Below are 19,830 nucleotides of genomic sequence, written 5' to 3' on the forward strand. Positions count from 1 at the left end.
CGATTCCGCGGTTGCTTGACGGCGGGCTTCCCGCGTAGTTCCGTCTAGACGGTGCCGTCGCCGTCAGCGGGGCTGCTGTCGTTCCCCCCGCCTGTGGGACACACGCACGTGCGCACGCACACATACACACACGCACACACACACGCGTGAATGTCGTTCGGAATAGTTACCAACAGCACTGCAGTGCTCTATCCACAGCGAGGCCAGTGATGGTTCTGTGCTGTGTATTACTGAGCTCATCGTCCGGTTAGGACCCGTATCTCGGGCCCTTGCCTGTAGACACCTGGCAGTTAACCAGCATTGGTTGAGGCAAGCTTGACTCTGCTGAAGAGGCAATGAATGTTGCGGCTGGTTCAGAGTTTGCTTGTGTTGAACAAATGCTGCTGAAACGATCCACCCCGAGGAGTGTGAAAAGTAATTGTCGGAGTGTGTTGTGCTGTCTGCGTCTTTGTTGTGTGACCCACACGGGGCAGTGCTCTGATAGGTGTGAGCGGAGGGTGTCAATGGGGGTGAGTGTAGGGGTGAGTGGCAGGGTGAGTGTAGGGGTGAGTCACAGGGTGAGTGGCAGGGTGAGTGTAGGGGTGGGTGGCAGGGTGGGTGTAAGGGTGAGTGGCAGGGTGGGTGTAAGGGTGAGTGGCAGGGTGGGTGTAAGGGTGAGTGTAGGGGTGAGTGGCAGGGTGAGTCACAGGGTGAGTGGCAGGGTGAGTGTATGGGTGAGTGTAGGGGTGAGTGGCAGGGTGAGTCACAGGGTGAGTGGCAGGGTGAGTGTATGGGTGAGTGTAGGGTGAGTGGCAGGGTGAGTCACAGGGTGAGTGGCAGGGTGAGTGTATGGGTGAGTGTAGGGTGAGTGGCAGGGTGAGTGTCAGGGTGAGTGGCAGGGTGGGTGTAAGGGTGAGTGGCAGGGTGGGTGGCAGGGTGGGTGTAAGGGTGAGTGTATGGGTGAGTGTAGGGTGAGTGGCAGGGTGAGTGTCAGGGTGAGTGGCAGGGTGGGTGTAAGGGTGAGTGGCAGGGTGAGTGTCAGGGTGAGTGGCAGGGTGGGTGTAAGGGTGAGTGGCAGGGTGGGTGGCAGGGTGGGTGTAAGGGTGAGTGTAGGGGTGAGTGGCAGGGTGAGTCACAGGGTGAGTGGCAGGGTGAGTGTATGGGTGAGTGTAGGGTGAGTGGCAGGGTGAGTCACAGGGTGAGTGGCAGGGTGAGTGTATGGGTGAGTGTAGGGTGAGTGGCAGGGTGAGTGTCAGGGTGAATGGCAGGGTGAATGTAAGGGTGAGTCACAGGGTGAGTGGCAGGGTGAGTGTAGGGTGAGTCACAGGGTGAGTGGCAGGGTGAGTGTATGGGTGAGTGTAGGGTGAGTCACAGGGTGAGTGGCAGGGTGAGTCACAGGGTGAGTGGCAGGGTGAGTCACAGGGTGAGTGGCAGGGTGAGTCACAGGGTGAGTGGCAGGGTGAGTCACAGGGTGAGTGGCAGGGTGAGTCACAGGGTGAGTGGCAGGGTGAGTCACAGGGTGAGTGGCAGGGTGAGTCACAGGGTGAGTGGCAGGGTGGGTGTAAGGGTGAGTGGCAGGGTGAGTGTAGGGGTGGGTGGCAGGGTGGGTGTAAGGGTGAGTGGCAGGGTGAATGGCAGGGTGGGTGTAAGGGTGAGTCACAGGGTGAGTGTAGGGTGAGTGGCAGGGTGAGTGGCAGGGTGAGTGGCGGGGTGGGGGAAGCGAGGGTACGCACGGAGGGAGGCGACGCGCTGGATCTGGGCCTCCAGGGCGGCCGTGTGGCAGCCCTGCAGGAAGGCCTCCGCGTACTGGAAGAGGCTGAGGAGGCCGGGCCGTGGTGCCGCGCAGGCCAAACCGTCCACCATGTAGGCCACAGCGTCCCTGCACGCTGCTCACATCGAATCGATAGCGGGGATCAACGCGGCAGCGCCATCGGTGATCGATTCAGCAGCGAGGATCGGTATGGCAATAGAGCGGCCTGGTGCCGATTATACAAGCTGTGGTGGCTCCTCTCCTCTGTTGGGGACGTTCTAAACATTTGCTTATAAAAAAAAATATTCCGTAATAATTTTTCAATAAAAAAAAGATCTAAAGACACTGCCGCACACGTTAGTGCGCCTGCGCGTGATATTTTGCTCCGATTTCTCGTCGCTCCGTTTGCCGTCCTTTATTTTGCACTTTTGCCGTTGTCATCTTGGTGACCCAGGCCACACAACACGACAGCCACACACCCACTGCACTACAGCCACACACTCACTGCTTTGAGCTTCCCACTGCACTACAACCGGAACCCTCACACTTGAATCAGCTGCTCACTCACACACTCATGTATGGATCTATCCATCCATTTATTCATCTATTCACTCCCTTGCCCACTCACCCACCCACCGTGGCAAGCTAAACGTCGAGCCCTGCCATGATGCGTAGGAGCGGGGGGGGGGGGGGTGCGATCCTGTCAAGGCTCCCGTTGTGGTGGCGCCTCCCGTCACACATCACCTGCCCCGTCGCTCGTCACCTGCCCCGTCACTCACTACCTGCCCCCTCGCTCACCACCTGACCCCTCACTCGTTACCTGCCACGCTTCCCGTCGCTCGTTACCTGCCCCGCTTCCCGCGGGCTCGTCCAGCCGGCGCAGGAGCCGCTCCGTGGGGATGAGGTAGAGGCAGCGTCCGGAGTCGCAGCAGCAGCAGCGGCAGCAGTCGTCCCAGAACGACAGCAGCCACGGCCTCGCCTTGAGCTCCGGGTAAACTGCAGCGGGAAATGCGGGAACCCGTCAAACACTCCGGACACTGTGTGAGTGAACGAGCGTGTGCGTGAGCACGTGAGCGTGTGCGTGTGTGTGTGAGCGTGTGTCTAGGCGAGTGAGTGGGCAAGCGTGTGTATGGGTGACGAGGCAAGCGGGTGAATGAGTGTATGTATGGGTGAGTGAATGGGTGAGTGGGTGTATGGGTGAGTGGGCAAGTGTGTGCGAGTCACTGGTGTTTGCCGTAGCGCAGAGTGCCAACCGCCACACTATAAATCACCATGCCAGTGACGTATATCTGACCCGGTTGTGGGCCTCCACCAGGTCGAATCAGTGCTGGTGCGACGTGTAAACATCACCACTGGGGCGACAGAGGCAGCCGAGCGTAGTGCTAGACACCCCGCCCCTCGTGTGCCGTGCTGGCCTTTATAGGTGCTCGCTAACAGCGCTTGTCCCAATAGTCTGTTAAGGCTATGCGGGAGATCTTTGTCTTTTTTCCGTGCGTGGGTGAATGGCGGCGGTGGTCGGCGTGCGTGCGTGTGTGGTGTGCGTGGTGCGTGCCACGTGCCGTGGGCGGCCTGCGTGGCGGGGCGCGTGCCGTCGCGCCCACTGAGCTTGGCCACCTTCCTCAGCACCGGCGCCTGGGCGAGCAGCTTGCGCACCACGGGGTCCTCGTTGTAGCCCAGCTGCTGGCACAGTTCCAGCCTCTGCGGCGTGGCGAGAGTCAAGAGGGCGGCCGGCTCGGATCACAGAGAACACAAACCCGTCAGGGTCTCACGCGGACACACAATATCTAACGGAGGGGGTCCTTGTCTACCCGGCAATTTCCCAGCCTCGGTTTCAAGGCAGCCCATCGCTGCTGACGAGACGGATGAATATCCACAAAACGGCCGAAGAGCTCGCTGGCATTGAGCCAGAGAGACGCGCGGCGGCGTAGCTCACCAGGAGGAGTCGCAGGCACGCGCGCAGGTGCTCCGCCAGCGCCGCGTCCAGGAGCTCGTCGCCGGTCGTCACGGGGACGGGGCTGGGCTCGCGGCTCGCGCCCATGCCCACGTCCTCGGCGGTGCCGCTGCCGCTGCCGCCACCCAGGCCGCCGCCGATCGAGCCGCGGCGCTTCTCGTGAGGCCTGCACCGCCACGCGAGCCGGGCCGTTAACGTCGGTTTGACCGGCCCCAGGAGCGGCGATCGCAGAGCAACGCCGGCGCGGCGCGAGTGAGGTGCGAAGGGAGACGCCGCCACCGCCACCGCGGTGGTGGTGGCGGTGGAATGGTGTAGCGGTGCGCCAGACCTGCAACTCAGACGTTGCAGGATCGATTCCATCTCTCGACGCGGCAGTGGAACCAGCAATTGCCCCGGGATTGCGATTCCAGGTGTGCGAGCGGGGGTGGTGCCGCGCTAGCGGCGGCGGTGCCCTGCGAGTGGAGGGGTGGTGCCACTCACCCTCGGCTGTCCCCGCACTCGGACCGCTCTCCATCAGAAATGTCCAGGAAGTCGAAGCTGCCCAAGGCGCTCTCCACCGTGAGACTCGCGCTCGACTCGTGGCTCTTCAGAAATCGGCACTTCTACAAGACAAAGACAAAGATCCCTCGTGTAGCCTTAACAGACTGTTGGGGCAAGTGCTGTTCGCGAGCGCCTATGAAGGCCGGTACGGCACATGGTGGGGGTGGCTGGCCAGTATCACACCCGGCAGCGATGTTTACACACCGCACCAGGTACTCATTTGAGGTTGAATCGACCTAGGGGAAGCCCAGGACCGGTTCAGATAAATGTCAATGGTGAGCAGGAATCTCACTCGGGTGATGGGGCTCATAGTGCAGCGTGCTAACAACTTCTCTACCGCTCCCCACACACACACGCACCTAGTGCTGGGAATACGATTTCAGCCGATGCTCGCTGCTATTTCCCCTCTGCGGAGACATCGTAGCGATAGGAGCAGTCGTTTCATTCAGTCTCACTTTGTACTTCACTGCTGCACGTGTCCGGCCACTGTACAAAGTCTCCATGCTATGTGACGGTATGAACAGCTGTTCCCATCTGGAGAAGCTCCTGGCGTTCGGGAAGACGCCGCCCACTCACAAATATCATTAACATCGTCGCAGCGGCTCGCGCCGAGCGGCGCTGCGATCGGCAACGCAAAGCGCAGCGAGCGGCGAGCGAGACCTGAGTGGCGTCCAGGAGGGAGAGAAACGCCGTCTCCATCTCCTCCAAGTCCTCCAGGCCGTGTCGGGCCGAGCGGGCCTCCAGCGCGACGCTCAGCTCCCTCGCGGCCTCGTCCAGGCCGGGCCCCGTCGCCGCGCGCTCGCCCGCGGCCGCCCTCCCCTCGCACGCCGCGCCGCCGCACCGCGCGGGCCCCGCGCCGCCGTCCCCGGTCGTCTGCGGCGGGCGGGCGACGCCCTGGACGACCGCGACGGACGCGTCGCCCGCCGGGGCTTCCCGGCGCCCGGGCGACGCCGGCCCGGAGAAGGGCGACGTCTCGCGAGCGGCCGTGACCGCGGGCGGCGGGCGAGCCGGCTTCGTGGGGGACCACGGGGGCGAGGAGAGGTCGCGCGGCGAGGACGGGTGGCGGGACGAGCCGAGCGACGGCGCGGGGCTGTCCAGCGAGTCGGAAAACACGGAGGAGGCGTCGTCCGTCGGGTAGAACTCCTCCTGCCCGACGCAAACGCGCTCGTCAGCAGTGCGCGGCCGCGCGACCCGACGCCGCTGCGAGAGTGAGGGCGGGCGACGACGCCTGTGCACCGAGAAGGTGGGAGGCGTGCGGGTGGTTGAGCTGGGGATGCAGCTGGGGCCTGCTTTGCGACTGACGGAGGCGATTTGGCAGCGGGTAACAAAAACAGAAAACACGTACGGTGCGATCTGGTGCAAGGTGCGTTGTGTAATTCGGCATTCACAGGGGCACCGCTCTAAAGGCTGCATCAGTTTGGCGATCGGCAAACACATGGTTGTTGTGTTGAAACAAGAGCGTAGTAACTATGTACATCACCCCACGCAGAGTCGTCGAGATTGGACTGGTAACTACGGTACAGTGAATACAGTAACGTTTTACAGTAGGAAATATTTGAATGTTTATTCAAGCGCATTTCATTTCGGAAACAATTATAGAACACGTAAAAAAACACACACAACACCTACAAAGATGTTATACAAGAATGTACGAAAATAAGCGATTTTAAATGATTAGTGATTATCCGGCGTTTTTTAAAATCCGGCGCCCCCTTCCCCCTCTAAGCCGCCGGATAATCGATGATCATCTGTCTGTAGATAATCGATGATCTACTGTACGTTATATTTCTTGTATGAACAAACAAAAGGCCATAAAAGCCAAAAATGAAATACCAAAAAAAAAACACGCAATGAACGAAGCGACGTGCCGAATAACCGTGCATCTCTTCGGCTCGTTCCTTCCTATCCAACAGAAACAAGACAACTAGGGAGTGAGGGAGGGAGGGAAGGAGGGAGGGAGGTGGGAGCTCACGAAGAAGGCTTGGTCGGGTGTGCTGGGCGTGCTGGGGGAGCCGGGCGCCGTCCGGTGCGACGAGGAGGCGCTGGGCGTGCGGCGGTGGCCGCTCACGGAGCCGAGGCGAGACAGCGGCTCCTCGCGCTCCAACGCTCTGCGGCAGCGACACGCACGCACGCATGCAGGCACACACGCAGGCATGCACGCACACAGGCAGGCAGGCACACAGGCAGGCGTCTTCCAGTCGCGCCGACACTGTAGGCGAGGGGGTTCACTTTGTCCCTCACATTAGGAATTGCGGGCGCGTATATTGCATTTTTAAAAATCTTAAATGTAAACGACTGAAAATAAATTAAAGGTGGCCAGTTTGGGCCCCCCCCCAAACTCCGCCCATGGCGGACACACATGATGAGCACGTGGATGATGTCTGCGTGTGTGCGGCGCGCGTACAGCCAGCTGACGAGCAGCTGCAGCTTGACGGTGCCCAGGGGGTTGATGTTCATCTCCAGCTGCCGCTCGTCCTTGCGGTAGAGCTCCGCGGGCTCCAGGCTCACCTGCCCCACCAGCGTCTGCGTCACCAACCCCTTCAGTTCCACCACCTGCGGGGACAGCCACGGGGCAACAACAGCAGCAGCCGCTAAGTGGCAGCGATGTCGCCGCGGCGCTTGTACCAGACTAGGTGCATTTGAAGGCTCGCTGTGCCAACTTGCTGTATTTTAGCCGGCCGGCACTTTGCTTGTTGTTGTGAGCATTGCTCCTTCGCCCTTCACTTTTGTTGGAAGGCGACTGCCTCCAACTGCCCAGTAGGGTCCTTCAACGGGCCTCCTCAATAGAGGCCGATCTTGACACTGCAGGTACCGGTCGTCAGCAAGCCCACTCAGCTCCACATCCTCCTGTGCCACATCAGCTCCATCTCTTCTCCAGTCCAGACAAACTCACACATAGCTATGCGCGCTTATGTGCGCGTGCGTGACGCACCCAACATCATCGTTGCTGACGTTCGAATATCTGGGCCTGTCAACTAAGCCTCAAATTCCGTGCTGTGAACTCCCACCTTGACGACGATCGGCTCGCCGATGAGCGGCAGCAGCACGGTGCCGTCGCTCGCCCAGCACTGCTCGCCCTCGGCCCCGATCCTCCCTCGCACCTTCCACCGCTGCCTCCCGTGACGCAGCGACACCTGCAGCAGCAACAGCCTCGTTAAGAGGGGGACGGGGGGGGCGTGGGGGTTGGGCAGCTGAGGTGGACAGGGGGGGGGTTCAAGTGGCGAGGGGGGTACTGGGAGACGGTTCACGCGGGCTGCAAGTTTGAGGCGACTCCTGAAATCACCGCAGAAGCACCGCGGCTTGTCGGACCTCCGAAGCTGAGCAAGGTTGGGCCTGATTGGCAATTAGATGCGTGATTATCAGGATTCACGGAGGTTTTTATGGGTAAATTATCTCGATGGTAACCCTGATGCCTCCTGTATATTTTGGAGTTTGCATGTTCTCCCTGTGGTCGCATGGATTTTTCTATGGGTTTTTCCTTCTACATTTAGTATCGACATGTGTTTAATAAGAGTATCTGGCTGCTATAAATGTCCACATGATGATAAGCCACTTCGATGAGCTATCATTCGTGGCCAGGTCGCTTCTGAACAAGAGCTCAGTGGGGCCTCACCTGGTAAAATAAAAACAGTTGAGAATTTATTAGAATTATTGTTGTGCTTGTTTACCCAGGGAAGCCTCGCTGAGCCTGCAGACTACCGTGTTTCCAAAAACGTGGGACCGTGACGCCAGCACACAATGGCCTTACTCGTCTTCAAAGGACCGACAGCCCGTGACCGAGAAGACGGTCACGAGCTGCGGTGCGCAGAGCGACTCGCCGCTGCTGTTGTGACGCCGGTCGGACACCGCGCGCTCGGTAACGACAAGCGTAGCGAACGGACTACGGCGAAGGGCACAGAGAAGCGCCGGAGCGGTGCATGCTGGGAATTTATGTGGAGAGACGGGGAGAGGAGAGGAGCACTTGGATTAGTGAACATCGCAATTGGATTAGTGAACACCGCACGCAGATTAGTGAAGGCCGCACGCGGATTAGTGAACACCGCACGCGGATTAGCGGACACCACATGATTAGTGACTGCGCACGGGTAAGTGAGCATGCAAGAATGAGTGAGCGCGTGCGGATTAGTGAACACCACATGATTAGTGACCACACATGGATAAGTGAGCATGCAAGAATGAGTGAGTGCGTGCGGATTAGTGAACACCGCACGCGGATTAGTCCCAGAGGACGTCTGCAGAAGAAGATGGAGCGACGATTAAATCAGTTTGTTGCATATCATGGATCGTGGGAGGTGGTGGCGCCTTGGGCAGGCCTTCATCCAGCGGTGGATGGAACACGGCTTAATGATGCACGCAGCGAGCGCGGCAGCTCATCGTCGCGGGCTCACCTCGTAAGTGTCCTTGGGGCAGAGTCGCGCGAAGCCCACGAGGCCTGGAGAGAAACGGAACACGGACAGAGAGAGAGACAGAGAGAGCGTGGGGCTCATACGCGACTCACAGAGACCCCGAGCACGGCGGTGAGCGCGGTGAGGGTGGTGAGGATGGTGGGGATGGTTGGGGGGGGGGGATGAGGGTGGCGAGGACGGTGAGCGCAGTGTAAGCGGTGGGTGTGGTGAGAGTGGTCAGGGCGGTTGATGTGGTGAGAGCGGTGAGGACAGTGAGGAGGATGAGGGTGGTGAGAGTGGTGAGGGTGGTGAGGACGGTGAGGGTGCTGAGGGTGGTGAGAGCGGTGAGGGTGGTGAGGGTGGTGAGGGTGGTGAGGGTGGTGAGGGTGGTGAGAGCGGTGAGGGTGGTGAGGGTGGTGAGGGTGGTGAGGGTGGTGAGGACGGTGAGGGTGGTGAGGGTGGTGAGAGCGGTGAGGGTGGTGAGGGTGGTGAGAGCGGTGAGGGTGGTGAGAGCGGTGAGGGTGGTGAGAGCGGTGAGGGTGGTGAGAGCGGTGAGGGTGGTGAGAGTGGTGAGGGTGGTGAGAGTGGTGAGGGTGGTGAGGGTGGTGAGGGTGGTGAGGACGGTGAGGGTGGTGAGGGTGGTGAGAGTGGTGAGGGTGGTGAGAGCGGTGAGGGTGGTGAGAGTGGTGAGAGTGGTGAGGGTGGTGAGAGTGGTGAGGGTGGTGAGAGTGGTGAGGGTGGTGAGGGTGGTGAGAGCGGTGAGAGTGGTGAGGGTGGTGAGAGTGGTGAGGGTGGTGAGAGTGGTGAGAGTGGTGAGGGTGGTGAGAGCGGTGAGGGTGGTGAGGGTGGTGAGAGCGGTGAGGGTGGTGAGAGTGGTGAGGGTGGTGAGAGTGGTGAGGGTGGTGAGGGTGGTGAGGGTGGTGAGAGTGGTGAGGGTGGTGAGAGTGGTGAGGGTGGTGAGAGTGGTGAGGGTGGTGAGAGTGGTGAGGGTGGTGAGAGTGGTGAGGGTGGTGAGAGTGGTGAGGGTGGTGAGAGTGGTGAGGGTGGTGAGAGCGGTGAGGGTGGTGAGAGCGGTGAGGGTGGTGAGAGTGGTGAGGGTGGTGAGAGTGGTGAGGGTGGTGAGAGTGGTGAGGGTGGTGAGAGTGGTGAGGGTGGTGAGAGTGGTGAGGGTGGTGAGAGCGGTGAGGGTGGTGAGAGTGGTGAGGGTGGTGAGAGCGGTGAGGGTGGTGAGGGTGGTGAGGGTGGTGAGAGTGGTGAGGGTGGTGAGGGTGGTGAGGGTGGTGAGAGCGGTGAGGGTGGTGAGGGTGGTGAGGGTGGTGAGAGCGGTGAGAGCGGATATCACGGAGCTACCTCTGGTAGTTTCAACTGCGAGCGTTCGACAAACCTAGAATCTTCACGTGGAATTCTCCCAGGAAGTTCTCCATTTGGCCTTCAAGCTGAGCCATGGTCTGAGTTTGGTTGCGCGCACGTGAAGACAAATGCACACACGCACACAGAAACACACACGCACGTGCAGACACGCACGCACCACAGACACGCGGTTATTGTTAGTGAGCACATAGCAAGGCCAAGACAGCGCACGCAGGAGTGGGGTGGCCCGCACTGTCCCCCATCACCTTTGTCTCCCCAGTGCTGGTATTGACGCACAGCTCGAAGGCCGAGTCGACCTAGGGGCAGCCCCGGACGAGTTTTTAAACCAAGCTGCCACTGAGGTTGTCCACAGTCAGGAATCAAACTCGGGGGGAGAGGTTCATTGCCGAGCAAGAGGCTCACCGCTGCACCACCGCCCCCTAGCGCGAGGGTGCGTGCGTCGGGGCTTTGTGTGCACGCGTCTGGGCTGGACGTAGCTGCACTTGTAAGTCCATGTGGTTTGTCTCGGGGTGGGGGGGGGGGTTGTAGGGAGCGGTAGTGTAGCGGTTCCATTCCCGCTCAAGAAAAAAGGCGGGCCGGGCGCCGTGTTGGCCACGCAGCGCGTCGTGTGCGCCGTGCCGGCCCTCGCAGATGCTCGCTAGCGGCACTTGCCTCCCGACGGTCTGTCAAGGCTACACGGGGGGGGGGGGGGGGGTCTTTGTGTAGCGCGTGCGTGAGAGGTGGGGGAAGGGTGGGGGGGGGGCACCTCGCAGCACTCGCGGGCGCTGCGCTGGGCCTGCGCGAGGGCGTCGCGCGCCCCGCGGGTCGAGGGGGAGCACGCCAACGCCCTGCTCAGGTTCTCGGCGCCGCCGTGGAGACGCGTGTGCACGGTGTGCTCCTCCTGCAGCGCCTCCACCTGCGCGCCCACCGTCACGAGCGTCGGAGTTAAACGTCGAGAGCCAGCGCTCGCTGTCGACAACCCTCGAGCGAGACAATTTCATCCGAACGTCGGGGTCATCGCCCTCCCCTGCACGATCGCACCATCACGTCACCGTGGGGTGCGAAAGAAGTTCAACATACATCACCCAGTCAACGCGTGTGTGAGAGTGCGCGTGTCGGCGTGTGTAAGAGTGCGCGTGTCGGCGTGTGCAGGTGTGTAAAGGTGTGTGTGCGCAAGTCTGCGGGGAGTGAGAGAGTGGCAATCCGTGTACGGTTCCCGCTCACGGCAAACACCAGCGAAGATCGTCTGAACCAGTCCTGGGCCTCCCCAAGGTCGACTCATCCTCAAATGAGTACCTCGTGCAATGTGTAAACATCCCCACTACGGAGATCAAAGCCGCCGGGCGTGCTATTTGGCTTTCATCCCCTTGAGTACCGTTTCATCCTTCATAAGTGCTCTCCAACGGCACTTGACCCAACGGCCTGTATAAGGCTACAAACGAGGATCATCTTTGTTTTTGTGTGCAAGTGTGTGGAGAGGTGTGGTCACCTTGCTCATGTGAAACTCCAGCCGCCGCAGGCTTCGCTCGTTGGCTTTAATTTGCTGGGAAAGAGATGCGGAAACGTCAGGGCAGAACAACGGTGTCACGCGCCCGGAGCGCAGCGCGCATCGCGACAGCGCCATATAATCACGAGCGGACGTGCTGTCCCATTCCCACATCTGTCTGGACCGGACATCCAACGTTGTCACATCAGCGGTGGAGTCCGGCTTGAACCAACGACGTGGTCTTACAGGCCAGGGCGTCTCCACTGGACGTGGGCCGCAGTTCGGCGGAGCGCTCTGCGGCACCACCGCGACAACCGTGTCTGGCCGAGTGAGCCCCTCGCCGGAGATCGCCCCGCGAGGGGTTCAAGATGTCGAAGAAGTCCGTTTGTGATTGCCGAGGCATTGGGGCTTGTAATCGCGTTTACAGTCCCCAAATCAGCGGTGGAAATTCCACATTCCTATATATGGGTGCCACTGTGGCCAGATGTTAACAACCTCGCCTGATATACAGGAGGTCGTAGGTTCGATCCTGACCCTGACGCATGGATTTTTCTCCGGGTCCTCCAGTTTTTGTCTCCACAATTAGAATCAAATTTCCACGTGATAATAAGCCACTTCGTTGAACTATCATTTGTGGCCAGGGCGCTTTTGAAAAAGAGCCATATAGCTCAGTGGGCCTTACCTGGTGAAATAAAAACAAAAGAAATGTTTTTATGTATGCTGAACTTCTTTTGCACCATACGTAGCCAACTGTGCTAAGGTGGGCAGGAGGGTCTATCCGTTGGACAACCGCGGTTGACTTCCCCACACAATGATGATGATGATGAGTGGACCCCGCCCCCAATCTCCAAAGACAAGGATGTAAGCTCCTCGCAAACCTTGAGATTGCGGTCTGCTCGCTCTACCGCTGGGCCCACCCTGGCCGGATCTACCGTGCGGGGCAGGGAGACGTGGACCGAGGCGAATTGCCTCCGTGCTTCTGTCAGCTCTTTCCCACGCAGGATGTGCGCGCGTGGCCATGGTGTCGCGCGCGATGAATTACGAACGCTGTCATGCCACCTGCTCGCTATGGAGCACGTGCGGCTTGAGCAGCGAACGATTTAAGGGGCCGTGGTGCTTTAAGTGCGAATCAAATGCATCTCCTTACCTTGTCCAGCTCGTACAGCATTCCCTGAAACATGCAAACACGTCGTCGTCGTCGTTAATACGTAACCGCGCCGGTGATGGTGATCTCATAATCACACTCGCATTTAGAATGTGCCCATATTGTAACGAAGCGTCTAGGGGACCACCTGCTGGCAGCTGTCCCTGTGTGGCACAAGGTGATTCAGCACCTGCGGGCCCAGTGGGCATTCGTCTGCCAGGAGGGGCCACCGATTGCTGTGGATTCTCCCAACTGAGCCATTTGTAAGTATTTTATTTATTTTATTACAAAATTTGGATCGCGACGCCAGCACACAACGGCCTTCTCTTTTTTGACGACCCCGTCACGGGGCCTTTAAATGTCCACCGTGAAGTAGACGGTTATATAACGTAAACTTGCTATATATATACACCGTAAACTTGCTATATATATATACACCGTAAAGTTGCTACAGTTATATACGCACGGTGTTTACCAGGGTGACCTGCTGGATCCGACCCGTGAACCTCTGCAATAAGTGGCAAACGCGATGGTCACAGTGACGATGGGGGCATGATGATGCTGATAGGTGGAGGTATCGTCATGGTGATGGATAGATGACTGCAGACGTATGATGATGTTGAAATGGATGGAGGCATGATGATCGTGATGGTGATGGTTGTGGTTGTAAGATGACGACGATGATGACGATGCATTACCAGGCGGGAGTCTCTCTTGGTGCTGTTGATGGCCATGGCGAGGTCACGATGCTGTGCTTGGTACCAGGCGAGGTACTCCCTGAGGGATGAGGGTGGAGGTGCGGGTAGGGGGGGCGGTTAGGGGAGGGGCAGTCTCTGTGGGTGTTTGATAGTCACCTGGACATACATGGGGAGCGGTGGTGTAGCGGTTGGCGCGCTGCGCTACCAGCCTGGCGACCCGGGTTCGATTCCCGCTCATGGCCAACACCAGTAACGATTATCTGAACTGGTCCTGGGCCTCGCCTAGGTCGACTCAGCCTTAAATGAGTACCTGGTGTGATGTGTAAACATCGCTACTAGGGAAACAAAGGCGACCAGGCGTGGTATTGGCCACCCACCCCCTCGTGTGTCTGCCCCGTGACCTCCTGCCAGCGGGCGTTCGACACTTCACATGGCCTCAACGTGCACATAGCCTGGCACAAGCGTCGTGGTGACGTCACCGCCACTTAGTGGCGTATGGCGGTAGTTGTTGTGTGTTCAGGTGTGTGTGTTCAGGTGTTTGTGTTCAGGTGTATTGTGTGGTCATGTGTGTGTGTGTTCAGCCGTGTGTGTTCAGGTGAACGTATAACGCGCTGCGCTTCGAACCCTGCGACCCGATTATTTGAACCTAGCCCTTGGCCACCCCTAGGTCGAGTCAGCCTGAGATGCATAAACATTGCCATTGGGGAGACAAAGGCGGCCGGGCGTTGGTGCTGGCCACCCATCCGTGCCGGCCTTCACAGGTGCTCGCTAACAGCACTTGCCCCTACAGCCTGTCAAGGCGACACGGTGGGGGTGGGGGGGGCGTGCTCACTGCAGTCCGGAGCGCAGCGCTGCCAGCGTCGTGCGGAACAGCTGCGGCTGGGCGACACGTGGGGGCGTGGCCGGGGGCGTGGCGCCGGGGGAGCCGATGACGCGGCGCGCGCGCTCAGGGGAGCGACACGAGGACACGCGGGACCTGGGACACGGGGGGGGGGACAATGGGCACGAAGTTGGACAAGGGAGACAGAGGCGGGGTCCAGAGACACCGGGAGACGAGGGTGAGACAGGCGAGGGGACAAGGGGGGGGGGTGTGCCCCCCGGGACACGGGGACACATCGGCAGAGGTCGCAAACGGATTTTGATTCCTTACCCGTAGCCGGCCGCACCCGTACCCTACACCCGTACCCTACCCGTACCCTACCCGTACCCGGCCGGGAACGGGTATCGGGTACCCGATTGCGACCTCTGGGATGAAGCCATGTTGCAGGCGCGGGTGGGTTGATTCTAGGAACTTGAATTGTGAGAAGAGACAAGACATTGGGAAATGAGTGACAAACGGTGACTCACCAGTGACTCACGGCCTACCCGTACCCGGCCGCACCAGGGTCGCAAACGGGTACCTGTACCCGGCTGTATACAGGTAGCCGGGTATCGGGTAGGGTATGGGTATCGGGCACCCGGTTGCGACCTCCGCACATCGGTGATGTACATCGACAAAAGAGACGCACAGCCTTCCTCCCCACCACCCCGCACATCTGCGTGGTTCTAGATTTGAAGCTTTCGTGACTGCAAGGATTCATACTCAGTTTTTTTCGGTATAGTCACGTAGGTAAAACAATTAATAAAATAAAATAAATGAAAACAACTAAATTAAAACTGTAGCTACAGTTATTTTGCTGTGCCTTTTTACACCTGACGAGGGAGACTTGTGTTGCCTCCGAAACGTCGCGATTTAATTAAGTTGTTCTCATTTATTTTATTTTATTAATTGTTTTACCTACGTGACTTTACCGAAAAAACAAAGAGTATCTGCGTGGTTATCGAGGTGCCCGAGGCTCCCGTCACAGGTCCGGAATGTTGTCTTTCTTTCTGAACACATTTCACTCGAGCGGGGGGGGGGGGGGCTCGTGGTGGCGGCCGCGTTTGCCTCTCGCCGGCGCCGCTTGGCTCGACAACCCGGGACTGGGAGTCTAACCCGGGCCTGGGAGTCTAACACGTGACTGGGAGTCTAACATGGGGACGCAGCTGCGCCGCGGTTTCCGCTGCAGGCGATGCAATCTCACAGATCGACAAACCACACGGGCGCAGACTGCGGCCATGAGCCCAGAGTGAGACAACCTCGACAGCCAGGAGAGAGTCGGGGGTGAAGGAGGGGGGGGGTCTCACCTGCCCGTGGAGTCCTGCTGACCCCTGAACCCATGGAAGGATCGACTCCTCGTCACCGCGGGATGCAGCTTGGTTTGACCCCCAAGGGGCATGGTGACCTGTGGTGGTGGGGCAGGAAGAGAGACCACACCCTTACTCACTCACTCACTTCCTCCTTGCTCCAGCCTCACCCAGTGCCCCCTCCCTGACATCCTCCTGATGTCCCCATCCCCGCTGTGTTTCTGCCTCAATGTCCCCGCAGCCTCCAAATCTTCCTCGTCACCCACTCACCCCGTCTCCCTCCCTCCCTGTCTGCCAGGTCGCCTCCGAAAAATAAGTTCAAACCGAAGTGGGATTTGCCCGGTAGGATGGGGATGGTTAGCCTTCATTTGTTTGTGTTTGGGGTGATTTGTTTAACTTTGCTTGTACTTCGCACTCCTATCGTGTTTGTGTACTGTTTGTGTTGTGACGTTCTTACTCCCCCCCCCCCCACAGGACATCTGTGAAAGAGAGCTTGATAGCTCATGGGATTGCTGCAGCATGAATAGACATCCTGATTGTTAGTTGAAGCCGCCACTCAGACAGGAGCGTGGTGATCGAGACCCGACGCGAGTTTTATTTATTTTTCTCCCTGCACGAACCTCGCACGCTCGCAACACGCAAACGCTGCCACAAACACCCCCCCACCACACCACCACCCCCCACCCCACCACCACCACTCTCGGGTCTCGTGGAAATAAATCTGCCGAGCCGCCCAGACGCAGGAAAGCGACGATTCCCATCTGCAGCCGCCTGATCGTGACTCAATGGGGTCCCCCCCCCCCGGCTCAAGTTGAGACGCGGCGTGCCACTCCGGACTTCTGGCTTCGTCAGCGTCCAGGACGCCGGCGACAACCGCAGGGCCCTCTGGCCTGCCGCCTCTGCCATGCGGCGACTCGCCCTCTGGCCTGCCGCCTCTGCCATGCGGCGATCCGCGAACTCCCGATTCAGCCCACGGACTCGGAATTCCGCGGCAAACGACCACAGTGCCCATTTCGGACTCTCAGGACGCGGCGCTTGGGATTCAGAAAAAACGGTTACCGGTTTATGGGTGAACGGTTTACCTTCACTCAGGATGGAGGAGGGAGGGGGAAGGGAGATGAGTGAGGGGAGGGGGCCTTGCCTCCTCTGCACCAGCAGTGGTTCAAGCAGCCGCCACACTGACTCTGCCGAATGGAGACAGCGAACGTTGACACTGGCCCAGAGTTTTTCCTGTGCTCGACAACTTGCTGCTGATTCCATGCACTCCCAGAAGGCCACTTCGACTGCCCGTGAAGGCGGGGAGGCATCACGTGCCCAGCCGGGCCGTCTTGCGCTGCCCTCTGCGCTCCGAACCGCATCGCACCCCGACTCCCGCGAGTGACATCGACGATGCCGCCATCATCACCCGACCTCGTGGTTTCGGGTGGGCACCCTCGCTGTATCCCACCCGCTCGTTATCGTTAACTCAGCGTGTGCGGCAGGGTGGCGCTGGAGAGATCACAGCCGTGTCTCCTCACCCAACCCCGGGTGATGTCCGTATGGAGAGGTCACAGCCATGTCTCACCCAACCCCGGGTGATGTCCGTATGGAGAGGTCACAGCCGTGTCTCCTCACCCAACCCCGGGTGATGTCCGTATGGAGAGGTCACAGCCGTGTCTCCTCACCCAACCCCGGGTGATGTCCGTATGTTCCTCCCCCCTCCCTCCCTTTTATGCACGGGGTTGTATCCTCTAGATTCTCCGGGTTTTTACTCCTGCGGGCCAAATTAACACCGTCCAACATAACAACTGGAATCGAAAAAAAATATCACTGCAAGGCTGACAGGCGAAACAACAAAAATCACCCCCATATTTATAACTCAATTGGGATGACACTGCACCAGCAACATTGACCACCCCCGTAGCTGCGAAAAAGACTTGGCAAGACCCCTCCTGAGAGTGAGAGAGAGAGCGGGCAGACGAGGCAATCGTCGGTAAAGCGGCCGAGGGAGCGAGAGACTTGAAGCGAGCGGAGCTGGGCGCTGTGCCGCTGGCACGCGGCGCGCGATGCACGACGGGGGCTGCCCCGGGGACGTGGGGAGTCACGGAGTGGTTCTTGTTTTACTTTCTCCTCCGGGAAAGAAAAATAAATCTTCCAATGAGTTCAGTGGACACCTCAGGCGCGTCGCCTCTGTGATGTTTGCAGAAGGAACGCGCCAAGTCAAAGTCGGCTCGGTTATTCGGCACTTTGCTTCGTTAATGGTGTCGGGGTTTTTACGGGGGGGGGGGTGGGGGACGTATTTAATGTTTGGCTTTTATGGACTTTTTGTTTGTTTGTTAATACAATAAATGTGACAGAGTCGATCATCGATCATCCAGCGGCGTCGCGGGGGTTGGGGAAGGGGCGGGCACCGGATTTTCAAAATAAAGATTTAGTCACTGACCATTTAATTACCGACTAAATAAATAAATATTTTACATAGCTTACTTTTGCACACTCTTGCATAACGTTATGTTTTTAGGTTTCGCCGGATAATCGATGATCAATTGTCATACCTGACGACCCTTATCAGTGCTATACCTCATTACAGACCAATTCAGACCTGATTGGTCATCCCGTGACCTTACAACTCTCAACGTTCATCCTACAAAGTCCCATCACAAGTTTGTTTGAGAAATAAATAGGCAAACTTCGTTTTTTGTTGCGCGCACTGAAACGGATGTACGCCGTATGGACATGAAAACTCAATTTCCCTGCACAAGAATTGCATTTATATTTGTGCCGCGAGAATTATCATCATTATTAAAAGCTGAGTGCAGAACGCGATTACGGTAAACCACCACCAGCACCACCACCACGCTTCGTGCTGACAGCAATTGGCGACCACGCGTGGAACCACGCGGCCCGTTGCAACAAATGCCGCCTTCAAGATCCGATTTCTATAAAAACAACAACTAACCGCATAGCCGCAAGTATTTTTCATTCACGGATATTGTTTTACATCCCATCAGGCAAACACGGGCTATTATTCAGGCGTGCATCGCTTTAGCAGCGGTACTTCGCTGAACGCAAGCCAAACTCCGGAGCGGCTGTGTGTATCAACGCCAGGCTCACTGCTGTGTTCGGTGATGTTGCAGAAGCCTGCGACTGTTTTCTAGGAAGGCGCCCCTGGTGGTGTGAGACCGCGGCTCTCTCGAGGGGTCCTTGTTACGCCAGTCTCAAAACAAATGTCCCATGGTGGAGCTGCTCACCACCCCGAGCTATAAAATGCCCTGAGGGTGCATTGCCCTTGTGCTGTTCGCCCTTAGGCGTTCTCTGGGCTGACACTTGCGAGACAAGGCCCTACAGAAGGCTGTCTCTGGTGTAGCACAAGCAGTTCCAAAGGCAATGCCAACTATTCACCACAAGTCCTGTGTGTGGTTAATGCAGTACTCGATTCCTTGAAAATGTTTTATATTTGCTCTAAACATCCTGTCTCACTGCCAGAAATGGTAACATCTACTATTATTATTGTGTCTTACTCTGAGCTTGAGCTCGCGTGGCGAGGTGCGGAGTCAAGAGAGCCCAGGAGAAGAGGGAGTCTCATTCGCACGAGTGGACTGGGTCGACGACATGGCAACAGCGAAGCCCTAACGCCAGAAAGAGAAAGCTGAGCCACCCGCATGCACTGCCACGGCATTCTGCAGGCGTGCCGTGAGAGAGAGGGCTTGCTACACAATCCCGGCGACCAGAATTCGATTCCCGATCACGGCCAACGCCAGTGACGATTATCCGAACAGGTCTTGGGCTTCCCCTAGGTCGACTCAGCCTCAAACGAGTACCTGAGTGCGATGTGTAAAAAAAAACATCGTCGCCGGGGAGACGAAGGCGGGCGGGCGGTGGTGCTTGACCACCCACCCCCTCGTGTGCCCCGCCGGCCTTCACAGGTGCTGCTCGCTAACAGCACTTGCCCCTACAGCCTGTTACAGGCCATCCCCGGGGGGGGGATCTTTGTCTCACCTTGTGGGAGAGGCGTGGGAGGAGAGGCGCTGGGGCGACTCGATCGGCGCTGACGGCGAACGAGAAGGGGGACTCCGAGACTCTGGAACCAAACCCCAGCAGCGTCACCGCGCCCCGTCCGGCCACAATGCCCCCCCACCCCCCACTCCCCCCACCCCTCCCGCCCTCACTCCCTCCCGCACCCCCCTCGCCATGCGGTCAGCGCTCGGCGTTGCGAGTGAACGCCCCCCCCACACCCCCCACACCCCCGTGTAGCCTTAACAGACTGTAGGGGCAAGTGCTGTTAGCGAGCACCGATGATGAAGGCCGGCACGGCACGCGAGGGGGGTGGGTGGCCAGTACCACGCCCGACCGCCTTTGTCTTCCCGGTGGTGATGTTTACACACCGCACCAGGTACTAATT

General features: G+C 58.7%; 1 protein-coding gene across 1 annotated transcript; it reads right to left on the minus strand.

Annotated features, from left to right (window-relative positions):
* Nucleotides 1–44: 44 nt before the first annotated feature.
* On the minus strand, nt 45–19,498 carry LOC144946724 (rho family-interacting cell polarization regulator 2-like). Its single transcript, XM_078875853.1, has 19 exons — nt 19,428–19,498; nt 15,450–15,547; nt 14,116–14,259; nt 13,284–13,362; nt 12,589–12,612; nt 11,445–11,498; nt 10,722–10,871; nt 9,990–10,053; nt 8,609–8,652; nt 7,229–7,354; nt 6,625–6,773; nt 6,193–6,328; nt 4,881–5,366; nt 4,161–4,282; nt 3,663–3,846; nt 3,289–3,427; nt 2,576–2,725; nt 1,713–1,865; nt 45–91 (listed from the first exon to the last, which is right to left on the minus strand). The coding sequence occupies exons 2-19, from the start codon at nt 15,539–15,541 to the stop codon at nt 45–47; spliced, it is 2,343 nt and encodes a 780-aa protein (XP_078731979.1). The 5' UTR covers nt 15,542–15,547; nt 19,428–19,498.
* Between the last annotated feature and the right edge of the window lie 332 nt (nt 19,499–19,830).

Source organism: Lampetra fluviatilis, chromosome 42 (genome assembly GCF_964198595.1).
Source record: "Lampetra fluviatilis chromosome 42, kcLamFluv1.1, whole genome shotgun sequence".
In the NCBI taxonomy this organism is placed as follows: Eukaryota; Metazoa; Chordata; class Hyperoartia; order Petromyzontiformes; family Petromyzontidae; genus Lampetra; species Lampetra fluviatilis.